Genomic DNA, 14,165 nt, shown 5'->3' on the forward strand with positions numbered 1-14,165 from the left:
CTACTATTAGTTGTAATACGTAGACATTTGGAACGTTTTGGCCCCCTCTTGATACCCGAGAGAAAAGCTTGAATTGAAGCTAAGTATTTTTCAGATCATCCGTCTCGCCGCTCGCTGCGTTCATGAAACCTTCTATGTCGGGGACATTGATGTCGATGAGAAGCATTGGATCGAAACTTTAGACGTGACCCTTGCTGACAGCATAACACACAACAAATTATTGATAATTTTACTGTAGTATTGTATGAATGATATAAGTGCTTATATAATTTACATATATTACTTTGCACCAGCAGAAAACTCTGCGAACCTGAGTTTGAGTAACAAGCAGTCCCGAAAAGAAAAATTGGCGCACTGGTAACCGATTTCGTCCCCTCAGAGATTGCATGCTTAGCCAACTCTCCAGGCAATATAAGCCTGACACTAGTTTGTATTTCACGCGATGAGATGGTGGATTTCTTCGAATAAGCTGCAAGTTCTGGTTATCATAAAATGATCAATATTCAGCCAGATACGATAGCAGGAAAACAAGCAACGCATACTCGAGGCTTCTGTGGCAATACGCTCAAAGATATCATTGACGAATGAATTCAGAATCGCCATAGCCTTGTTAGAAATACCAGTATCAGGGTGTACCTGTTTCAGAACTAGTACACCGATTAACATTAAGAATGAGATCAGTGGCAATGCTAAATACCTTTATAGATGTATGAACTGTATGTCTCTTTTCGCGCCTTGCGACGCTTTTTCTTTTCGCCATCTGCAGGCTGGGATTTACTGGCTGTCTTTTTGGAGGCCTCCGTTTTAGCTGGTACTTTGGAGGCAGTAGAAGCTGGAGCCTTTCCGGCGGTGGAAGCAGGCTTAGTCAAAAACATAATCAGTACCCATCGTGGCGGACGATACAGTTTTAAATGACTTACTTTTGGTGCCATGGACAAGTTACAAAGGTTCTACAAGATACAGACTGGTTTTGACAGTCAGGACAGCTGGAGATTCCACAGACCGATAGTTGCGCACGTGTTATGAATACTAGACCTTGATGGGTAGCGCAGGAAGGTCAAGGTTAAAGACGAACGAGGGATATGTGTCATCGGTAGGTGTCGAGCTTTATGAAGGATAAACAGACATTTCAAGTTCCGCCTATAGGGCAAAGTCACGTGACTTGTATGCGCGTGAATATCACGTGCGGACGTGAACACTCGCAAGGAAGGCAATAACTTGAAGATGCAGAACAGAATACACAGGCAATTGATATTGAAAACAAAGTGCTGTAAGCTCCAGACGGCTGCGGGGCCGTACCAATTCTTAGAAGGCATTTTTCATGGAATGATGGGTAAGTATTTTCCCTTTTTGACATCGCTCAGGACTGATGCTCCCTTTCTAGGTCACTATAATATGTATGGGGATGGATGGCTGCACCGCGATATCAGCGATGGTAACGTTCTATTGTTACCAGAGCCCGAAATACGAAAGCCTCTGACACGGTAGGTCCTCTTAAATTGATAATGAGCTCAAAGCGGTATTGATGTCAAAGTATTCTAGGTTCGAATGCACCAAGAACTTGACAAAATGTGTGGGCGTGATCTCTGACGGCGACCAGGCAATCAGATGGCGAGAGCTAGATCGCAAGCTTGAGAAACGTCGTTCGGTAAGTAGCTCATCTTCGGGCTAGCCTGTTATTTAGTCTTAAAATCATTTCAGGGAACACTCCCTTTCATTTCTATGCGCTTGCTGAACGCGTGGAATAAAAATCAACCCGTGCTTCATACATTTGCGGATGACTTGGAATCTTTCTTCTGGGTCATATTATGCGTGTTGTTGAACATTGGCCACGAACGTAAAAGCTTAACGATTGACGAGGGACGATGGCTTCATAAATTACTGGCTGCAGACGATCCTGACTCTAGCGAAACGAATAAAAGATCCACGCTGCAGATGCTGGAGGCTTCAGTCCTGAGAACAAAACACAAACTTTCCCCTGTTTTGAAGGTTTTCGTACCCTTTTTCACAGACATCATACCGCTCATGAAAGAGGCTACGATGGCCGTTGATGAGCTCAATTCAGACAACTTGGTTGAATCTCTAACGACACTCGGAGACAAATTTTACGAAGTGTGGTTTACAGCTTTCCTACGTGCACTACCATCATTGCCCAAGACCTGGGACGAAGTTTTGAAACCTCCAATTTGATCACAGAGACGCTTTACCACCCGCCCGTGTCGTCTCATCCTACATATCTCTGTCACTGCCCTCCCTACCATCATCTCAGGACTATCCTGTACATATCAATATGCATGTATCTACTTTGTTAAGTTAGTCGTTCGTTGCACCCTGAGAGGTAACAGTGTCATTCATTTTATTACTTTTTCCTGTAGAGACAAGATTTGAGCCCTCGGATTATATTCCTTGTCGCAGAGAAATTTTGTTCAGTATTTAAATAGAATATAGCGCATTGGATTTAATTAATGTATGGGATGGTCCCATGTTGGAGATATGAGAGAAACAAGCGTGGTATGAAGGAAAAAAGTGGCGCAAGCGCCAAACTAGGCAGGCCTAGTAGATGAAGTGGCCCGTGCACCATCAGATAGCATTTCGTTTTTTTTGGTTTGGTTCTCCCTTATATACGCTGTCGTCGTTAGGCAGACACCTCAGACGTTCACTCGAAGTCTGAGTTGAAATCCCTTTTATGTTAAACTTACGCGTACCTAGTGACAAATTATGACATTTGTTTATAGTATGAGAAAACATGCATTGGCTAAGAAAACTAAGTGAAACTCAGCTGCTGCCCGAGAGGCTATAGAAACAACTGTATTATTTACCTAAGTGAAACTACAATAGATGTCAGTTTAAGGTGATCTCTAATAAATGTAATGTAACATACCTCAGCTGCTGCCCAAGAGGCTATAGAAATGACTGAGGTATTCCTATACTAAACCCCCTACTACTTATAGTCGGAGGTGCTACTCGCTATCTTGCAGACAGGCTTCCCATATTTGATTGACAAGGGGACCGGAGACTACCAGGAACACTAGACGCTGTTTTATTTGGATGGTAATAAAACTAAGTGAAACTCAGCCGCTACCCGAGAGGCTATAGAAACGACTTTATTATTTACCTAAGTGAAACTACAATAGATGTTAGTTTAAGGTGATCTCTAATAAATGTAATGTAACATACCTCAGCCACTGCCCGAGAGGCTATAGAAACGACTGAGGTATTCCTATACTAAACCCCCTACTACTTATAGTCGGAGGTGCTACTTGCTACAGTATAATGACTCCTAGGAGAACAATGGTGACTCCATGGAGTGGTGGCTATGCTCCATGGAGAACAATGGCTGCTTTGGCAGAGACCGGTTTTATCCGGTTTTGTCATGGCATCCGATGTTATTGGTCTAGCAAGATGATGGACTCAGACTTTGAGTGAAGGTCTGATATATTCTGAATAATGTATTTAGCAAGGTAATAGACTGGAAATAAAGTATGAGCTAGGTATCACAACACAATGGGATTTGCACCCGTGTACAGTGATTCTGGACCTTCCGGGCATGCAACCAATCAGTATGCTTTCCAAGTACGCCTTGGTAGCTTAGTTGGTAAAGCACCAGACCATGAAAGCTGGAGTCCCAGGTTCAAGCCCTGGCCAATGACAAAACTGGATAAACCCGGTATCTGCCAAAGCAGCCATTGTTCTCCATGGAGCATAGCCACCACTCCATGGAGTCACCATTGTTCTCCTAGGAGTCATTATACTGTAGCAAGTAGCACCTCCGACTATAAGTAGTAGGGGGTTTAGTATAGGAATACCTCAGTCGTTTCTATAGCCTCTCGGGCAGTGGCTGAGGTATGTTACATTACATTTATTAGAGATCACCTTAAACTAACATCTATTGTAGTTTCACTTAGGTAAATAATAAAGTCGTTTCTATAGCCTCTCGGGTAGCGGCTGAGTTTCACTTAGTTTTATTACCATCCAAATAAAACAGCGTCTAGTGTTCCTGGTAGTCTCCGGTCCCCTTGTCAATCAAATATGGGAAGCCTGTCTGCAAGAGAGCACTGTACAACCACAGATATTACCCTGCAGATTACTAAGTGGTTTAAGGAGACTATTAACCCCATTATTGTCATACAGTCTTTAAGATACTTGTATCAATTCTGTTTGGCAAGATCCCACAGCAACAGGCCTTGATATTAACTCAGAAGTACATGTCTCCTCACCAACACTAAGTGCAACCTTGCAAAGGCAGTGCAATAAAGACTGCTAGGCCTTCAACAAATATTGATCCTCCAATGGCTCAAGATAGTAACATGCTATGGCACTATGTATGTTGGGTTTATTATTGAACATGTTGATATTGCCTTGTGCAGTTAGTGTTACAATAACACAATTTTTGGACCTTCCCTTTGATTTTCATTCTCCGCTTTAACCTTTTTACTGTAGTTTTCATACTCCGTGCCATGCGGCACTTTCCCTTTTCTTCAAACTCCTCTTTCTCGTGCTGCACTGCCTTTATTCCTATTTTAGCTACAAATCTCTCATGCAGTGGAGCTGGTCACACCGGCTGCGCCCTCTGACATCATCAGCTACTGCTTTTATCAACTGTACAGTACATAAGTACAAACACTCTGTATTAGTATATATACCCCAATAAATCCAGGAGACTCCTCAGCGAGTCCTTTTGTTGTATACCAACTAACTCACTGCAGCCTAAGGGGTAACCACTCCCTCATCACTACCTTTATAGTGTATTCCTGTGTGCGCCAGAGTAACTAACTCTTGGTTGTTACAGTTAGGCCACACTTCCTGTGCAAAATCTTGCAGTCAACAACAAAGCCATCTTAAAATACGCAGGAGGCTGGATGAGACCTGGAAATTTCCAAGATAAAAGATATCTATCAGGACCTATGTTGATGAAGCAGAAGTTTTCAAGCTGGTCTTCCGTATCTGCAAGGAGGGCAGGGAAATAAAGGAAATAGTCTGGCAAGGCTTCTAGTAGCCAAAGACTCTGTAAAACTAGTCTGTGTGCTACTTTTACAGCTCACCTATCATTAATACAAGACTTTCAATTCTTTGTGCTGAGGCCTGAGATGAGTGATCAGTGAGTCAATTTTCCCCAGAAACTTGGCAAATATGAAGCTGATCTCTTACAGATGCGGTTGGACACCAGTGGATTGGTACAAGGAAGCAGATAGTAAATGTGGGCAGCAGAATGAGCGCTCAGATTTCAGAAGCAAGGAACAGAAGTACGGAGGCAAGGGGCGATTGCCTCAAGATTTCCTGGGAGGGTCCCAGAATAGTCTGGTCCGAAGTAAGGACCTTTGGCAGGACCCCCCACTTCAGTAGTAATAGAGAAGGCACCATGAGCGGCACATTCAGCTTGAACTTGGCATTTTGTGGCTAGTCACACCAGGAAAAAGCACATAAAGATTTCAGCTGAAACAGCTACTGTAGAGAACAAATGCTATGTACATGATCCGTACTAATGTATCACAACTACGACAATTTATGTAGCACATTGGACCTATATGACTCTGAATATCCCATTTCTTTTTGCCCATGTTTTGGTTCAGGTGTGTCTGCAATTTGTAGCGGTGTTTTAATTGGAGTGGCTGACAGTTTCACTACCTCAGTGGCTCAGTATCTGTTTGGGATGTAAGAAAAATTTGAACCTAGCATTATTTGTCATCTGAGAGCTTCACTATCAACTCTACCGATTCACACAAAAGCTAAGTGGTGAGTTATGCTGGTTAAAGCAATAGCTAGCCTTTACTGTGATGCTCAGCCATATTTGATCAGAGCAGTTGAGTTTAAAATCAAGGTGCAAAAGAGCTCAATATTTGTGTTATTGGCACCAAAGGGGGGTGTAACAACCAAGAGTTAGTTACTCTGGCGCACAACTTAGACAAAGCTATAAAGGTAGTGAGGGGAGTGGTTACCCTTAGGATAGGACCAAGTTAGTTGTGGGTAAACAACTGGAGGACTTGCTGAGGAGTCTCCTTGATCTATTGGGGTATATATACTACTACAGGTTTGTTTGTACATATGTACTATACAGTTGATGGAGGCAGTGGCTGATGATGTCATGGGGCACAGCCCGTGTGACCAGCTCCACTGCGTAAGAGACTTGTAGCTAAAATAAGGAAAAAGGCAGCGCAGCGCGAGAAGGTGGAGTTTGAACAAAATGGAAAGTGCCGCATGGCACAGTGTGTGAAAACTACAGAAGAAAGTTAAAGAGGAGAATGAAGTTTAAAGGTCCAAAAATTGTGTATTGTAACAGGGGGGTTCATGCCAAATGGTCTTACTTTGGTGCAGACCTTATTTACAAGATATCAACTCATCATAGCATGGCCCTCCGGGCAACCCTGGCCCCCCGGGGGGAGAAGTCAATCACTTTGAGGAGCAGCATATGTGCAATCAAGAACGGAATATTTATTACATTATGATGAGCAAGCATAGCAGAATGAGACAAAAACTTTAGAAGTTGAAGGGACATTGAAGTAGGTAAGGTAGAATAAAAGACACGCAGTAGGAAAGGATGAAATCAATATGTAAATAATTAGATACAAAAAGATATTCAGTTCAAGAGGAAGCAAATAATCCATGCAGATTGGACGCAGGGAACTCAACATCAGTGCTTCACCGCCATGACAGTTGCCTGAGAACTCTCCTCCAGCTAGTGAAGCTCCCTCAAATTCATCAGAAGGATTGTATAATGAATGCAACTCCAACTCTCCATCTAAACAACCTGGGAATCAGGAAGGTCCAGCGGCAAACTGTTTAGATGGTGTCGTACGCCACATTGCTATTCCACATACTCATCAGTGGTAAATTTGTTTGTTAATTAACAATGTGACGTTCAAAATTTCACAGATGCTGAAACATATCTTGCAAACAATGAACTTCTATGGAAAGGCGGTATACTGTAACAATAGTAAATGTATGACTTCCTTATTTAAGTATGTATTTTTGTAAACTTGAATACTCAGTGGGACAGCCGCACTTATGTTGATGATGAACTGCCAATGAGCATAGATGTGTTGACCGAAACTGGTACGCAATAATTCCCACAATGCAGAATCTTATTTATTACTTTTATCAACATATAGAAAATATTGGCGCTTCCTATTCAGGTTCACCTGAGCCTTCACTTTCATTTTCCAATGAACCTGACACGTTACAACTTGACGACATCAAAATTGAGTTTTATCCTCAAAGTGGTTATCCTGAACAGACTGTCCATTTTGAAGAATTTGGCCATGAAGACACATCAGCTGTCCAATTTTTTTTGGATAAAGAGCCATGGCGGCCAGTCTAGTCTCGTTTGGATTTTGAGTTTGCTGAGTTTATGCTGGAAGCGGCACTAAGCAAAGCACAAACGGACAAGCTGATATCACTTGTTCACCGATGTATGCAGAAAGAAGGGGGATCCTTCACTTTCACAAATCATGCAGATGTTCACCGTGCTTGGGACAGTGCATCTCGCACTCTCACCCCGGTGCAGTTATCTACCACAGCATTCTGATACATATATAATATTTATTGGGAATTTAAGTTTGTAGATAAGCCAATTTCAGTTCCGTACAAAAATGGAGTAAAGGACTTTGTTGTATACTACCGCCCACTCTGGGACTGGGCACTAGATTTACTTCAAGATGCTTGTTTAGCACCTCACTTTGAATGGGACGCAAAATGGCTATACAAGTATAATGGAGAATCTTTTGTTCAATTTTATCATGAACCTTGGACGGCTAATAGATGGTGGGATATACAAGTATGTATTAGTTGTAATATGTCTCTTTCATGCGCAGCATAGTGTTTAACATTGCAGGAACTATATTTATTTAGTTGTCACTACCTGAAGGAGGAAAGCCCTTTTGCTTTATCATTTATGCAGATAAATCAAAACTTTCATTGTTTGGAACGGAAAAAGGCTATCCTGTTGTTGCACGTTGTGCTAATCTTCCAGTACGGAATAGTGATGGAGTGGGTGGAGGTTGTGTAGTGGGGTGGTTACCTGTGGTAATCTGCATCTGTCTTTGTTTTGTAGGACTACTGATTGAACAAAATGGATTTATTAGGTTGCTGAAGACCAGGCAGAGTCCGGAAAGCAAGGCTATGTTAATTTCAAGTGCATCGTCTGGCATGAAGCATTTTATATCCTTTTAAAAACAATCACTGCAATTTCAAAAACAGGGTTTCAGTTTCTTCGCGCTGATCATATACTTTGACTGCTATTTCCTTTGATTCTTATTTTATCTGCTGATTATGAAGAGCAGTAATATAACATTCCTGAATATCCTATAAGTCCCCACTAATTCTGTTTTCATTTTCCAGGTGTATTATGTCCCTGATACGTGGTATTGGTAGCAAGTGTCCATGCCCAGTTTGCTACGTGCCAGCAGAGATGTTATCAGACCTTTCATTGACATTTCCACTGCGTACAGCTCAAAATTCTCGTGCTGTATTCCAAGAAGCAAATGGAATGATGTATGCAGAGGAGAAAGAGAAGTTGTACAAGAAACATGGATTATGAGCAATTGAAGTACGTGTAAATATGTACCGGTGCTACATATGCTTTGACTATTGTACAGAACATCTTTTTGGAAGGTTGCAAATTCTGACCCTCATCTTGCAATCTCATTTGACCCTCTGCATGCATACTCAGCTGGACTTTGGGGCAACCATATATGGAGTGAAATCAAGAATGCCATTGATGGGCTCAGCAAGAAAGCATTGGAAAAAGTAGACAATCAGTACTACCTTGCTTCGCTGTCAATTAATATTATTTACTAATTTTATGTCAGGTCTTCTCTGTTCCCTTGCTGGCCTAACCTCAATCATTTTGAAAAAATTACAGGTATCTCATTCAGTGACGGCTCAAAGCTTGAAGATATCGCAAAAGTACGGCAGCTTGATGGAAGTTTAAGATAATCTCATTGTTTTGTTTCTAGATCACTATATTTGTCTCGCACAACGTTCTTCAAAGCCAGGATCACCCAGAAGGATATCTACTACTTCAATGTCTCCGTAGCTACCTCAATTTAGCTATGTACATAGGATTTGATGTTCATACAGACAAGACAATTGATGCTGGTCAGAGAGAGCTTCTTAAATTTTCATTGTTGCTTCAGGTAGGTGTGAAATGATTTGACACGCTGGAAATAGCTACTGATAATAGGTGAAATATGTAGGAATACTCATCAAAGATGTCCAAAAATTGGAACTTCCCAAAAGCCCACACACACAAACATGCATTTGATGACATCATTGCAAAAGGAGCCACTCAAAACTACAATACAAAACCCAATGAAAAACTACATGGTCCCCTCAAGAAATTATATGCACTGCAAATGAATGGAAAGCAAGTGACACAGCAGGCACATATTCTCTTTGTTCTTGGATTTTCATTTTCTTAGCTTATGTTTGCAGATATTGAAGATAGACCATTGGTCTCTTGTTTCAACTTATATTCGGACACAGATAGATATTTTGGACACATCCCATGAACCACCAACTGACAATCTTGAAACTGTCGCTCCTTCTAATATAAGCAACCACATCACCTTTGGTTCACCACAAGTTGCAGTCACACTTGGAGAATTGGAAACCAGCTGCACAAACACCATATTCAAAGACTTTCGCAAGAGACTATCAACGTTTATGACAGATTTCTTACCCGCATATGGAATTCCATTTCCAGAAGGGAAAGGCATTAAATTTTTGCCTTCTGATCTCGTATGTTCATGTCCACCCTCAAAATTTCAATTTAATCACTACACAACAGATCAAAGAGTATCGGTATTTAAAAGTTAGCTATGAGTCAACTGTCGATTGGCAAGAGGCACAAGATTATCTATGTTGCAGCCCCAACTTCCATGGTCATGAACGCCGTGACAGTGTCATCATACAGACTGTCAATGGCGAAATATTTGCTCGCCTCCTTTTTCTGTTTGTGTGTACAGTGGATAAAGTGCAGTACCCACTTGCCATGATACAGCCGTTCGATTCACCCACAGGCGTGGCTCATCGTAAAGATAAGGCTTTAGGCCTAATTAGGGTGCGAGCAAGGTCTCAAGCAGCTTGTGAATTCGTCAGTATACATTCCATCATCTGGGGGGCTCTTATTGTTGAAGACTTCAGTAAAGTTGGCGATTCATTTGTGGTTGGTGTGGTTGATGGAGATATGTTCTTACGCCTACAGCATTTACGTCAAATTTGATTCCCTGTTAACTTTGATGCAGCTCATTTCTTTTTCAGACAGTTTGAACAGCACATTATTGAATAAAAATATTGATTTGGAATATAATGATTGTGTCCATGCTATACTGTTCAGAAAAAGTCTAAGGAAGACTCCGGCAGAGACTTGATGAACCGGAGTCTCAAAAGTGCAGCAAATGACAACCACCATGTCTCAAAATGTTTGATGTTGATGAGCCTTCATTGATGCTTCATCGGGCTCTTCAACTTGCCTGGTCCTCAGAACATAACTAGCCGACCCAACTGGTTGGACCAATTCCGCATTGGCTTTGCCAGTGAATATTACAATTGACATACCAGTACCTACTCACACTTTACTTTTCCTACTTTACTTTTACTTTTTTTCAAGTCACATGACCAGTCATGTGACCATTTACTTTACTTTTCATTTTCGGACCTTTCCTTTGATTTTCAATCTCCGCTTTAACCTTGTACTGTAGTTTTCACACTGTGCCATGTGGCACTTCCCTTTTTAGTTCAAACTCCACCTTTCTCGCGCAGCGCTGCCTTTATTCTTATTTAAGATACAAATATCTCACGCAGTGGAGCTGGTCACACGGGCTAGGCCCCATGACATCAGCAGCCACTGCCTCTAGCAACTGTACAGTACATATGTACAAACAAACATGTATTCAGTATATATACAAGAGCAATACATGGGGAAGGACTCAGCGAGTCCTCCTGTTGTATACCAACTAACTCACTGCATTCCAAGGGGTAACCACTCCCTCTTCATCTTCTTTATAGTGTGTTCCTGTGTGCTGTTGATGATGAGAACTGCTGTTAGAAAACCACACACAAAAACAAACTAACACACAATCCTCCCAGATTCCACGGAACTTGTTTATGGGCTTTGCCTCCTAAAACAGTGGGTGCTCTGGTTGTTCGTGGGGTGGTATGTATAAGGATCTTTCAAAGTAAAACCCAGAGATATATAGGTGTGGGCTTTGAGGAGGAGGGATAGTTGAATTTATAGATGATAGGGGCTTAGTAACGAGTATAGATGAGCACTACCTTGCTAATTGTAGCACAAGGTAGGTTTGAGAACGACAAGGATGAAGAGGTGACGAGGTTCCCAGTGATAGCAGGCTCCTGATGCACAAACTGTAGTGCTCAGAAGGACTCTAATCGAAAGGGATAACAATCACTTCAAAAGTGGGAAGTGACGATGACAGCAGTTGACAATGGTAGAAGTGGGAAGTGTTGTGACCACACTGGATCACAAGTAGCAGAGTAGTGAACTTGAGAGTAGAGAAGAAGTCTTGATTGGAGTTCTTGTTTTTTTACAAGGTAAAATACAGGGGTTTATATAGTAAAAGAAAAGTAGGCTATGCATAGTATAGCTGTGCAAAAAGAATGAGAAAGAATATGAAGGAAGGAATGTACGCTGACGAATTCTGCGTAGGTAGTACAGGATAAGATTGTCAAAAAAAGGAAAAGAAAGAGATAGAACAATGAATGCTGTGAGTAATGTCACAGGTTTGTACAGCCATAAAGTAAAGTCCAATAGCAAAAAGAGAGCAGGAAAATCATGATGTCATGGGAAGATGCAGTAAACAAAGGGCAAGGCAAAACACTATCAGTATCAACACAGTTCCTTTATTGTCAGTCAGGCATTCTAAAAAAATATGTGTCCATAAAAATGATTCAAAAATCAAAAATAATTGCACTGTAAATGAATGTTCTGCTGAAGAAAAAGAAACTGGAGCCACCGGTCCACCACCTAGTCCAAATCCGACAGTTCCATGGCCTTACCAATGGACTGGTTGTGTTGGACCACCTGATCAAACGAGGGAGGGAGAGGAGTAGTTCCAATTTGGAACAAGTGAGTCCCAGGCAGTGTGTGATAGGTGTAGCTGTAGCGAAGACGATGGACAAAAGATAAGTGTACCCAAGTGAATGGGACAGCAATGAACATGGGCGACGCAAGGGGATGAACCTTCTCCAGCTCAAAAACTACCAACCCACGCTCCAACCAGGCAAGACGAGCGGCCAATGTTTTGATAGTATATGATGGCAGATCGACGTCATGAAGATGGACCTGTTGCCCTATTTGGACCGGCCGCCAGGGCTTTGCTGATATCAGCAGTGGCACGTGGTAGTCTACGGATTGGCGACGGAAGCGGATAGGAAGTGGTGACATCAGAAATGGTGGGGGTGCAAATAAGATGAGGAGGAGGAGGGTGGAGGTGACGGAAAAGTGGATTAGAATGGGGATCCAGAAACGACCGTCAGGTGAGAATAAAAAGGAGAGGAAGGGGCCCATGGTGGGGCTAGGCAAAGGAAGGGGAGTAAGGGAAACGACAAAAGCGAGGGCGCAATGCAATGTGTAGCCAGTGGCAACGCAAAAATTTGCCAAAATGCCAAAATGCGGAAAGTACCGAATGGAAAAGCAAAGGTGAGCGTGACTGGATTGCCTAATAGAGGTGATGCTGATCAGCCACAAGTTCGAAAAAGGCAATATTAATTACTATTCCACGTGGCACTGTGTCTGTGTGGTGCAAAGGCGAGTCTTTTCGAATATTCGCTTTGTTATTGACACCTGTCCATGCTACCAATCAACTTTGGTGCATGACAGCGGCATTCAGCAGCAATTTTGGGGTCATCAAGAAGACTTGAGACTTTGACATGGCGGCCCCGCTGAGAGGTTGGTAAATCCTCAGTCTTTATTTATGTATTTGCCCATTGTCTGATTGCTCAACCACCACTTGTCTTTGCAAGATTACTGCTTTGTGCTGCAATCTCTGACACCGGCAACCCGTTTATTCCCTTCAACACCAACTGCAGATAGCTTCAAATAGCCCTGGCTTGCGTCGCCTCAAGCCCGTGCTTGCCCCCATGTCACTGTGTCTTCAAGGACTTGATTTTTTTGTTGATCAACTTCAATGCCCATGCCAACTCCTTTTGGCAATTTGTTTTCTTCTGACACCGTGCTTCTCAAGCAGGGATCTCTAGTGTGCAACACTGTTTCTTCCTCACTGGTTTCTGTTAGTTTTGGTGATTCTGCACCTTTGTGCTACCTCTATATTTTCATCTCTATATTTTCATTCCTTTCTCTATCTATTCTTCTATCATTCACTATTGATTGTGTTCTCTATTATTTCGCCTTTGTGGCTGCTTTGTTTACCTTTGTTTACAAAACTTCGGACAGTACTGCAGAGTCCAATGCTTCCTATTCTCTAGTTACTCACATTGGACTCTAGGTACTGTATACCTGTCATACTCTCTAATAATATAGTTACTCACATTGGACTCTAGTTCCAGTCCCTGATTGCTCTCAGCAAGTGGCTAGACACTTCCTTCAAGCTTTGTTCTTAATAGGTTATGAGCCCTGTGCTCTAGCCATCTTCCTGACCTCATATCTCACCATCCAAGTGTCCTACTGCTTATCCATCGTAACCATTGTCTTCTGGGACTCTTATTATCTCATCCATCACCTCAGATTACTCTGATCTCATCTTGATCTCCAACAACAACTCCTTGTTGCAAGTTACCCCCATTTTGGACGCTTTTTTGGTCTTATCTGCACCATATCTCGCCCAATCCTTATCTGATTGTCCTGTAACTTCTACCATCGTCTTCTACGGCCTAAATAACCCTAGGAGACCTGTCAGAGCAGTTGGATTTGAGCTGGATCTTTCTGTGAGCCTTCATCATCATTTGATCACCTTTTGGCCCCCTATTCCATATCTCCACATCCTGTGCTTGGATCTTGTGATATTTGGGCCATCTATTACTCTATAAAAATGTTCCCTATACCTCTGATTTGGTGGCAATCCATCCATCTTATCTGTCTCTGCATCAATTTCGACTTTTTGCCCTATTTTTCGCTTTTTGGCATATCTGGTGTGTGCGTAAAGCTCCAATCGGTCTCTACTCTGTCCATTATCAGATAGAACAAGCCTATT

General features: G+C 42.1%; 4 protein-coding genes across 4 annotated transcripts; 3 read left to right on the forward strand and 1 right to left on the reverse strand.

Moving 5' to 3' along the window:
• Positions 1-197: 197 nt before the first annotated feature.
• Positions 198-1,131, reverse strand: SERLADRAFT_480603 (uncharacterized protein; the record flags this gene model as incomplete). The annotated part of the gene is made up of 6 exons (XM_007324490.1): positions 198-302; positions 356-478; positions 543-647; positions 698-860; positions 921-964; positions 1,018-1,131. The coding sequence occupies 5 exons, from the start codon at positions 930-932 to the stop codon at positions 280-282; spliced, it is 426 nt and encodes a 141-aa protein (XP_007324552.1).
• Positions 1,132-1,242: 111 nt separating this feature from the next.
• On the forward strand, positions 1,243-1,843 carry SERLADRAFT_403720 (uncharacterized protein; the record flags this gene model as incomplete). Its single annotated transcript, XM_007324491.1, has 4 exons — positions 1,243-1,333; positions 1,385-1,484; positions 1,543-1,648; positions 1,702-1,843. Coding segments are annotated over 3 exons (337 nt in total), but the record flags the coding sequence as incomplete, so codon positions are not given.
• Positions 1,844-7,069: 5,226 nt separating this feature from the next.
• On the forward strand, positions 7,070-10,219 carry SERLADRAFT_374946 (uncharacterized protein; the record flags this gene model as incomplete). Its single annotated transcript, XM_007324492.1, has 12 exons — positions 7,070-7,309; positions 7,334-7,495; positions 7,553-7,771; positions 7,846-8,019; positions 8,079-8,200; positions 8,335-8,511; positions 8,592-8,753; positions 8,805-8,901; positions 8,952-9,131; positions 9,207-9,377; positions 9,430-9,735; positions 9,785-10,219. The coding sequence occupies 12 exons, from the start codon at positions 7,070-7,072 to the stop codon at positions 10,217-10,219; spliced, it is 2,445 nt and encodes an 814-aa protein (XP_007324554.1).
• A 2,203-nt stretch (positions 10,220-12,422) lies between these two features.
• SERLADRAFT_403721 (uncharacterized protein) lies at positions 12,423-12,834 on the forward strand (the record flags this gene model as incomplete). The annotated part of the gene is made up of 1 exon (XM_007324493.1): positions 12,423-12,834. The coding sequence occupies one exon, from the start codon at positions 12,426-12,428 to the stop codon at positions 12,588-12,590; it is 165 nt and encodes a 54-aa protein (XP_007324555.1).
• Between the last annotated feature and the right edge of the window lie 1,331 nt (positions 12,835-14,165).

Source organism: Serpula lacrymans (assembly GCF_000218685.1).
Source record: "Serpula lacrymans var. lacrymans S7.9 unplaced genomic scaffold SERLAscaffold_20, whole genome shotgun sequence".
Classification (NCBI taxonomy): Eukaryota; Fungi; Basidiomycota; class Agaricomycetes; order Boletales; family Serpulaceae; genus Serpula; species Serpula lacrymans.